This window comes from Ictalurus furcatus, chromosome 12 (assembly GCF_023375685.1).
Source record: "Ictalurus furcatus strain D&B chromosome 12, Billie_1.0, whole genome shotgun sequence".
NCBI lineage: Eukaryota > Metazoa > Chordata > Actinopteri > Siluriformes > Ictaluridae > Ictalurus > Ictalurus furcatus.
This window is the reverse complement of record NC_071266.1, coordinates 5,153,377-5,163,665: the sequence shown is the minus strand read 5'-3', so window position 1 is coordinate 5,163,665 and position 10,289 is coordinate 5,153,377. Positions and strand designations below refer to the sequence as shown.

The 10,289-nt window shown below is 38.3% G+C and overlaps 1 protein-coding gene across 3 annotated transcripts in view; it reads left to right on the top strand.

The window, feature by feature from the left end:
* gmppab (GDP-mannose pyrophosphorylase Ab) overlaps window positions 1-5,646 on the top strand; it is an 8,327-nt gene extending 2,681 nt beyond the window's left edge. Inside the window, exons 4-12 of one of the 3 annotated variants that reach the window (XM_053638683.1) lie at window positions 478-670; window positions 781-840; window positions 948-1,078; window positions 1,513-1,647; window positions 1,742-1,839; window positions 1,930-1,976; window positions 2,058-2,150; window positions 2,389-2,530; window positions 5,040-5,646. In XM_053638683.1, the coding sequence (XP_053494658.1) occupies window positions 478-670; window positions 781-840; window positions 948-1,078; window positions 1,513-1,647; window positions 1,742-1,839; window positions 1,930-1,976; window positions 2,058-2,150; window positions 2,389-2,530; window positions 5,040-5,140 (1,000 nt within the window). In that variant the 3' untranslated portion in view covers window positions 5,141-5,646. Of the gene's footprint in view, window positions 1-477; window positions 671-780; window positions 841-947; window positions 1,079-1,512; window positions 1,648-1,741; window positions 1,840-1,929; window positions 1,977-2,057; window positions 2,151-2,388; window positions 2,558-5,039 lie in introns of all 3 variants that reach the window. The other 2 variants (XM_053638682.1, XM_053638684.1) reach the window with 2 other exon arrangements.
* Window positions 5,647-10,289: the final 4,643 nt, after the last annotated feature.

The window sequence follows — 10,289 nt, the reverse complement described above, 5'->3', positions numbered from 1 at the left end:
ATGCAGCCAATGCAAAGCAGACTTACTGTTACCACCTTGAAGTGGATTATTTTCTAATAACAGCATGTACCAACGTGTTTTATTCCTCTTATATCACAGCGATGTACCAATGGTTACAAATTTTCATTTATTCATAAACAACAATGTTGTACTTTTAACTGTTTCTAGTTACATTTGATGTCTTGGAATGTCTCTGAGGCTTCCCAAGAGAGGTTGCAGGGAGTTTAGGGAGATTACAATAAATAAATAAATAAACAAACGAAAATACATGTTTCACTTCATGTTAGCCAAATTAAAATCCCAAGCTGTACTTAAGTCAAATTATTTATACTAATGGGATACAAAAATGTTGGAAACTCCTGATTTACATTATAGCAGCTATAAACAGTTGTTCCCTCACCAGGTCCTCTACTCCTCTTATATATATATTTGTATCCAAACATCCATCTTTTTATCTTCCTCTGGTAACATGTTTAGATACCTGCAGGAGTTTGCAGCACTTGGCACAGGTGGTGGCATTTACCATTTCCGAGACCAGATCCTGTGTGGAGGACCATCTGCGTTCTTCCTTATGAATGCTGATGTTTGCTCTGAGTTTCCCCTGCAGGACATGCTCCACTTCCACCACCAGCATGGAAACTCTCACTGTGGAATTATTCTAGGCACTACGGTAAACTTGACAACTGGAATTCACTGAGTTATTACAGAGGTAGAAATAGTGAGGTTCTGCTGAGGTTGTATGTATTGGAATCATGACATGTTTGTTGCCCATTTCACCAGGCTAACAGGAAACAGTCTTTGAACTATGGGTGCATGGTGGAGAATCAGGAAACAAATGAGGTATAAAGAATACTGAGATATACAATCAGAATGACAAAATATTGAGTTAAAGATTACAAATCGTTCTTCTTCTTGTTCTGCGTCTTCCTCTTGTTTTTCTTGGGCAGGTGCTTCATTTTGTGGAGAAACCCAGTACTTTTGTAAGTGATATTATAAACTGTGGGATCTACTTATTCACCCCAAAGATTTTCACCCACATCGGGACAGTGTTTCAGAGAAAGCAAGAAGACAGGCTGCTGTAAGTATTATTTAAAGCGGAGGTTGAAAAAAAAAAAGAATTCCAAATAAATATATACAGATGAAGAGAATTCCATAGACCCCCTTTGTGGAGATATGTTTTCCTTATTTTAAGCTCATTATTTATGTGTATTTTGGCAACAAAGCTTTTCATTTCCTGAACGTTCCACCAACAGAACCACATTAGAGTCAGGTTGACATTGTTTATAGGCTACTTGCTTTTGAGTTATTGAGATTTGGAAGAAACTCATTTCAATTTAAGCGACCAGTCAAATAGGCTAAAAACGATAAGAGATCATAGTAAATATAACAGCTTTGATAGTGGTGGGTTGTGATTTCTACCACTCTAACCAAATAAAAATCGACTTAATGACCTTTAAATTAACCTAGAACGTAAAATTATGATCCCGAATTAGACTTGATATGTTTCCACAGAGAGGAGCCTCCATGTGCTAGGCAGTTGCGAGAACTGATCCGCTTGGAGCAGGACATCTTTACAATGCTGGCAGCACAGAAACAACTGTATGTCTACAAAACGCAGCACTTCTGGAGCCAGATTAAGTCAGCAGGGTATGCACATTAGCACACTGTTCGGTCTGTTCCTTCATCTCAAACTGGATCATTTCAATCACTTCATGTGACCGGTATCCAATTTGATTGACAGCTCGGCAATATATGCCAGTCGTTTGTACCTGAACCGGTATAATGAGACACATCCAGAAAGACTGGCCAGATACCAAGAAGGAGGCCCTAAAATAATAGGTATTATTATTATTATTATTATTATTATTATTACAGGTATAAACCTGTGTAGACTGTTTACTGAATATGAATAATACTTCCCACCTACAGGGAACGTATACATCCATCAGACAGCTAATATTGACTCCACAGCTGTTGTAAGTATATTACAACAATCTTCAAGCATCAGATTGATGGAGTATTATGAAATTGTATAACTGTCTTTAATACCTCTTCAGCTGGGTCCTAACGTCTCGATAGGGAAAGGTGTAATAATCGGTGCAGGAGTTCGAGTGAGAGAATCAATTGTCTTACATGGCGCTACACTGCAGGTACAGAAGCCTAGTGTCCCTTAGCTGCAGAGTGTACACACTCGATTTGATTTGTTTGATTAGTTTTGTGTTGTCCTGCTGTTCTGTTTCGCCAACACATTTCCACAGCTTTTACATTATTACACTTCCCAAAAGAAATGAGTCAGGCAAGCTGGATGTGTTGTGGAAGCTGAAGTGGGACAAACATGCAGGCTGAATAGGGTCTGCATTAATGCTTTGCCCGGGTCACTTGTTTCAGGATCACTGCTGTGTGCTTAACAGCATCGTAGGCTGGGACAGTACAATCGGAAGGTGGGCGAGAGTGGAGGGGACGCCGAGTGACCCCAACCCCAATGACCCCTTCGCTAAAATTGACAGCGAGACACTGTTCAGAGATGGAGGTTTGACACCGTCTATTACAATACTGGGTGTGTAGCACTTTTCTTCCTCTTATCAGCTATACTTGCAGGTTTTCAGATCTTAGGCTTAAAATGAGAGGGCTGGTTTGTTACTGCAGGAATACAAAGGTGTCTACCTCATGAAGGTAGATAAGAGAGTGCCAAGATTGCTCAAAGATGTCTTCAGGGCTGCTTTAAAGCGTCTAAAATATAACAGTAAATGTTCTAGTTGTATTTTGGGGTTGCTGTATGATACTGTATGCTTTTATTTTATTTTTTTGCACACGTGAGGACATGGAGAGATAACAGTACCGGTAGAGACATCAGTTCAATACATGTTGAAATATAAGCTTGTGCTCATATGTATGTCCAGGGATTTCTCTGAGGACAAATGAACTATATCTAAGGGACCACCTCCTACAGTATTTTATGCATTTCTCTTTCTTAATAAAAACATCATCATTTCCATTCGATACAAGCGATTAACAATCTCTATGAACAGGTCTATGGTGGGGGAGTTCTGTTCAGAATTGATATGCTTTATGTAAGGATTAAAACTCAACAGGGCATACTGTTTTAGGAACATAATCAGCGTTATTATTTTCCAATAAACAGTCCCTCCAGGATTTTGCAGTTTTGCGATCGCAGAAATGAACGCAAAATCAAGCAAACACCACAATATTCGGAGGAACTCATAATTTTTCGAAACCACCGCAGATTTTCCGCAGATTTGGGCCAAGACGTGCCATGTGACATCGTCACGACGCGCGTTCAGCCAAAGTTCTCTGCGGTTCACGTGCGTCGAACATGAGTACGGCTTAAAGGTCTCATTTACCAACAAACATCAATGCGAAAGACCGTTTAGTGAAGAACAATTTAGTACAATTTGCAATTTCACCAATTCAAGTAGTTTTCCGTAAAAAAAAAGCACGAAAAACGCCGCAAATTGCCTCACAAATTTTGAAAAAAAGCCGCAGCAAAATCAAACGTTTTTAGCCGCAACAATCACAAAAAAACTCTGCCAAATCCTGTACAGACGGAATAACAGCACATCCTGTAGTGTTTTATTCCTCTTATACCAGGACAATTTTCCAACACTGACATTTTTTTTTACATTTCCTTGTAAGAAGATTGTATTTTTTTACATCTGTTTATAAATACATTATAATTACTTTTCACACAATTAAAATTCAAGATAATTTCTGCTATCGCTTACTTCATAAGCACCTTGTTGTGATGCCTATTACTCCATCCTGAAGACTCCATCCTGTGTCAGACAATGTAAAGTTACAGCTTTAGCAAAACTCTGACACTGGAGACTCCTTCCAAAAATGCTAAATAAATGTCTCCTCACAGGAAAAATGATCAACATAGTAACAATTACACACATTTTTGCATAATTCTGTTTATGTGCCTGCGAATGAGTTTGTTGCTAAAGAAACAATATGGTCTTAGAGCGAGAATATAAACGTAAACCTGTGATTTGACTTACAGCTGAAAATACTGTCAGAGCTGCTGTTTTTTTTTCTGATTGTATTTTTATTGTTATTGCTTAAGAAACATGAAGCACACAAGTATTAAAATAGAGAGTGGGAGAAAGCATAATAAAGATGCTAATATAACTGACAGAAGTGAATCTTACAAACTTACAAAAAAAAAAAAACACAGAATAGGCAAATCATGATTATTCAGTTATTAAGCATTACACACAAGTCTTAAAATAGTTCTTTTAAATAGTTCTCACATGGTGAGCACGTTCTCCTCACACCTCCAGTGTCGGGGGTTCGATTCCCACCGTGGCCCTGTGTGTGTGGAGTTTGCATGTTCTCCCCGTGCTGCGGGGGTTTCCTCCGGGTACTCCGGTTTCCTCCCCCAGTCCAAAGACATGCATGGTAGGCTGATTGGCATGTCCAAAGTGTCCGTAGTGTATGAATGGGTGTGTGAGTGTGTGTGTGATTGTGCCCTGCGATGGATTGGCACCCTGTCCAGGGTGTACCCCGCCTTGTGCCCGATGCTCCCTGGGATAGGCTCCATTCTCGTGACCCTGAAAAGGAGTAAGCGGTATAGAGGATGGATGGATGGATGGATGTATAATTCTAGCAGTGCTACATTCTAAGCAGATTATCTTATGAAAAGCAAGATTCCAGAACTGTTGCGGATTGGTGTCTGGTGTGAACCAGACTAGTTGGTATTTTAATGTGTTGTAATTAAAAGTTATTTAATGCCTCCACAATTATTCTAAAATGTAGATCACGTTAAAATATAAATAAAAAGCAAACTAAACGCTTCGAAAACACAATTTACTGCATTATAATAATGGAAATGTTTCCAGTAGATGGAGCTGCTGCTTTCAGTCAGTCAGCATCCAGCCAGGTGTGACACTGCATACGTAGTTGTGTGCTGGTCAGAAAGAAAACTGATACAAAAGCAGGCCAGTCAAGCATTTCGGCAGCAATCTGCATTTATATGACATTAATTTAAACGTCTGATGTGTTTTCTATTTTGTCCTCAGGGTGCAATGTGAATATTCCATCCGAAGTCCTCATTCGAAACTCGATTGTACTTCCTCACAAGGATCTAAACAGGAGCTTCAAGAACCAGATCATCCTCTAGAGAACCGTCTTGTCTATAGGAAAAGACGTAAAAAGTCCAAATGAAACAATATAGTGTTTGCACAAAATATTTTTAACAGTGTAAACAGTATTTGCTGTCTACTTTTTGGTGTTGGGTTACTGCTCTTTAAAAGCCCTTCAGGATTTTAACATTTTTCTTTCTTTCTTTTAATTTTTTATTAGTGTATTATAATCTAATGGTGTAAAGCGCATATTAAGGTCTATCTGGTGGATGATTGTAAGTATTGCTAAATTTCCTCTTCCTAACAAAAGCCTGTGAGTTATTTTCAACGTGGTTTGTCAGATATTTATCAGTCCTCAAATCAACACCATGAAGATTTCATCATGAACACTAAACACAGAGCACTAAGCCCTTAAGAAAGGTGCTGCTGAAGCATTCGGGGATGCAGAAGGTCTTTGATTCTTGTATGCATGTTTACGTGAACTGAAATGGCTTTTGTAAAGACTCATGCACTGTGTTCCCATACTGATTTTTTTTTTTTTTTTTTTAAAAACATTAATCTGAAGATTTGCAAGGTGAGCAAAGTGAGAATATGGCATGTAGGGTTGGTTCTGACTGAAGTATTCTCAGTGCATACAGTGATTTGCTAAGCGTTTGTGGAATGTTAATAATTTATGCCTAACTTTAACTTTAGTACAAGTACAGAGTGAAGCATTTCGGAGCAATGTGAAATTCACAGCAGTATGACAAACAGATTGTCGAGCCTGATGTTTTTCGTTCTCCTACCTTTAATGAACAAATAATACATATCGGATCCGAATGCACCGCTGCTTCTTCACGTTGCCGGTTTGTTAAAAGTATACATTATTTAAGTTCTGTCACAGATTCAAGATGGCAGAGCCATATGGGTGAACAGATTTTAAAGACAGTTTTAGAGCAGCAGTCGACAGCGTTGACATCTCTGGTTAAGAGTTGGCCTGCTGTTTTGGCTGAATGAACTAAAAAAATGGAATGGAAACATATGGAAATGTTTCTGAATAAGCCCGAAAAGGTATTTTTTCCTGTACAGTCTCTAAGTTAGACCTAATCTCAGAACGAGTTGCACTGTTATTGCGAATTGATCCTTCCTTTGGTCTAGCTGAGGTCTGTTACACCAACCTGACCTCTGCCAACTTCGTTTTCTTTGGGTTTAATACAATCCAATTATCATGTAAAGCCTGAAGCTCACCAACCTGAAACACTGTGTATCTAAATCAGAAAGACAGAGAGTGTGTGTGTGTGTGTGTGCGTGCGTGTGCGTGTGTGTGTGCGTGTGTATAAGAGAGAGAGAGACAGAGAACACTGCCTAAGACATTAACTTCTCGAATCCATTTGTGTGGGTGGCAGAATGAAGAAGAAACTCCACAAAGTTTAGTGAAGAAGAGGAGATTAAGTGGATTTCTTCCGCCTTGATGCGTCAAAGCGACAGCCGCATCTAGAGCTCTGTACACTAGAGCACCACAGGCTAAATAACACACAGCACTGCTTCCAAAAGTCACCTCATTTGCAAAAATCCTGTGATGCAACTGACTTTACTTTTTTTTTGCATGCTCTTTATACATACTTATTAGCTGAAGCACTTATTCCTGATGTACAGAGCATCGGTGATATTTGTTTAGAGAGTTCGGGTAGGTGATGGTTCAGCAGATAGCATAGATTTTTAGCAACCACCTAATGGACATTTATCGATTTGCAAACGCAATTAAGATACTGTTTGCTCCTTTTCCCAAATACTAAAGTTCACTTAGAGTGCTGAAAAAATATATATTGAATAAAAAATGTTTTTAATTAAGCCTCTTTGGTAAAATGACCTTACAGCTTGAAAGAAATGAATTAATTAACCTTTTAGCCACCACTGAATAAACGCTATGTTGTTGCATTATTATGTATGCCAATATTAGTGGAGGGCACTGTATATAAATATAGCCAGTGAAGACTGCTAAAATCTAATATCTATAGACAAAACTATTGAGAGTTGAGCAATCCATTACCTCACAAGGTCTTATTGGTGGCGTAATATGAATGATGCGGGGCAAAGTGTTACACAAAAATGTAACAGTTTAACAGGCTGCAAAATTGTAACATTTCTAAAAATATATTTTTTAAGTGTTTCGAGTCCAAAATGCCATGCTGGGTTCATGCCGTGTCTCTTCAATGCCTGATCTTTTTCCAATCTTCAACTGTCCAGTGAGTCTGTAGCCTGAGATTCCTATGCTCGGCTGACCGGAGTGGAACCTGATGTGGTCTTCTGCTGTTGTAGCTCATCTAAGATCATCCGTCCATCCATCCATCCATTTTCTGTACCGCTTATCCATACTGGCTCACGGGGGACCAGGAGGCATGGGCACCCTGGATGGGGTGCCAATCCATCTCAGGGCACAATCAGACACACATTTGCACACCCATTCATATACTACGGTTACTTTTGGACATGCCAATCATCAGAATGAGGAAAAATGTTTGACATGCCAGTCAGCCTACAATGCATGTCTTTGGACTAGGGGAGGAAACCAGAGTACCCAGAGGAAACCCCCAAAGCACAGGGAGGACATGCAAACTCTGTACACACAGGGCCATGGTGGGAGCCCTGGAGGTATGACGCAATCACCCTAACCACTAAGCCACCATTCCCCTCCATTTGAGATCAGCAGTTTCTAAATTACTCGAATCAGCACATCTGATACCAACAACCACGGTGCCACGGTCAACATCACTGTGATCACAGTTTTTCCTCATTCTGATGTTTGATGTGTACAGTAACTGAAGCTCTGGACCAGTATCTGTATAGTTGCATGCATTGCGCTGCTGCCACATGTTTAGTTTATTAGATTATATGCACGAATTAGGAAGTGCAGGTGTTATAAAGTGGCCTGTGAGTGTATTATAAGACAAGAATACTGTATACTTTAAGCACTGAATTGTACAGTTAAACAAGGTCTATTGTAAACAGAGTAGGTATACAAAAATCATCTCCTGTTAGACCGGAAACAAAATGTTTGAAAATAGATTCATATTCTTGTTATTGAAGGCAGTTATGGTCAAAATGAGGAGAGTGCACACAGACAAGAAAGAAGATTGGAGCGCTTGATTTGGCATTTAACAACACAGAATTGTGAATCTCTAACACAAAGATAGTTAAAGCAAGATGAAGCCTCTTTATAGTAAGACAGGCAGGCTAAGAGTCGCTCAGAGCAGGAGATTGGATATTACAATTTTCGGTTTCTCTCTTAATCCCGCAGAGTACCTCCTAAACAGGAAATAATGCATTCTTACCAGGCAGATAATATGTCATTCTGTGAGATGAAAACCTCCCACTCGCTTTCTGTAAACATGGTTGCTATTCACCGTGTAGATTGGAGTCGAAGAGGGTTTAATGGCCCCTTTGTGCAAGGCCTCTCAGCAAGTTTGCCTTCCTTAGACACCATTCACAATTCCAGTGTGAAAAAAATGAAATGATGTAGACAGTGTCTTTTGAATTTGTTAAAAAACAACATACAATTCTGTTGGTGGCGATGCTCGGTGTGTGTGTGTGTGTGTGTGTGTATGTGTTTACGCGCACATAAGAGAGAGAGAAATAGATGAATACATAATGGCTTAGCCAAGAGACCATTTGCATTCTTTCGGAAAAAAAAAAAAAGCTAGGCAAAAAAAGAAAAAAAAATTAAGTCAACCCACACATTTCAAATGTGATTAATTAAATCCAGGTTGGTTTTGATGTTAATAATTGAGCAAAAGCCTTATGAAGTTGGATTTTATTGTTATTTTTTGGAAACATCTGAAAAGTCATCTTTAGCAGTTTTAAATCTTTAAAAAAATATGCGCCTAAAAATGTTTTTTTTATTATTATTATTATTATTATTTTTTTTTATAATATGGTTTTGTTTATCTTAGTTATTACACTTAAGTGTTTTCTGCATGGTTATTATCAGTGGAAAGGTTTTGAATCCATTTGCCATTTTCATCTTTTCATCTGTTGAGAGAAATCTTCTCTAAACGCACTGTCAGTCGCTGATGCATGTGCTGCGGGTCAAACTGCTTAATAATTACATGTTACACAGATTCACACCGTCCAGACCCCTGGCAACGATAATGCTGAGCATAGCTCGGAATATATTATCATGTTTACATTTGTTTGATATCCAAGCAACAGTGCATCCTATCCAGGGTCTGCCTGTCCATGCCTTGTGCCCAGTGTTTCAGAGATAGTCTCCAGATCCACTGCCAGCCTGACCAGGTTAAAGTGCTTATTAAAGATGAATGAATGTTAGGTGTATGCTTGATACGAGTGAAACAGTAAATGTATAACATAGGATTGGTCTTGGGTGACTATCTTAAAAAAATTCCTCAGCATGTTACAAAAGCTAATATTGTGACTAATGTCAGATAACCTTGGTGGTAAATGACATTACTTAGGTAAAAACTAAAAAAGCTAGCAAACATTATAACAGTTTGTAGGCCTACAATGTGTATGTATGTGTGGTTGACACAGACACAAGTAATATACTGTTAAATGTTTATAAATGAAATTTTAAGGTATCTTGTTGAGTGATAGTTTAGACCAGTTTACCTCTCTGTATGTGTGATGGTCTTAGGTACTACATAAAAAACACTGAAAAGCATATTCGATTATCATGTGATCTTAACTGAAATGTACTACAAGACCTCAATCAGATAGAAACTTATAAAATCATAAGAGTATTTATGTTTACAGAATAACAGTTATATATGAGGTGGTCTGGGAAAACCTGCTGGATGTTGCTGTGGCTAAATTCTGGAAACCAATCCGAATGTATTGTTTGAGAATAAAATACTTTGGCATTGCTACTTTACGACCAATAATAACTGAAATACTTTTGTTTAGGTTGCAATTTTCTCCCTTTTCACTTTTGGGGGTAACAGGCTTTCTAATGCTTGAACTTTCCTTCTGATTGAGATACATGTAAATGAGAAACATTCGGAACTACTTTATATATAATTAGAACATGTTCACTGTAACGCTACTTTTTTGCATTTAATTCCATCATCTATTACTTGAGTTTTTTGTTTTTTTTTTAACTTTGTCATATTTATTTTTGATCACTTTTACAGTGTTTAAAAAAAATGCTTTAATCCTGGAAACCAGTATGTGCAAATTTTAAATAAACAAATT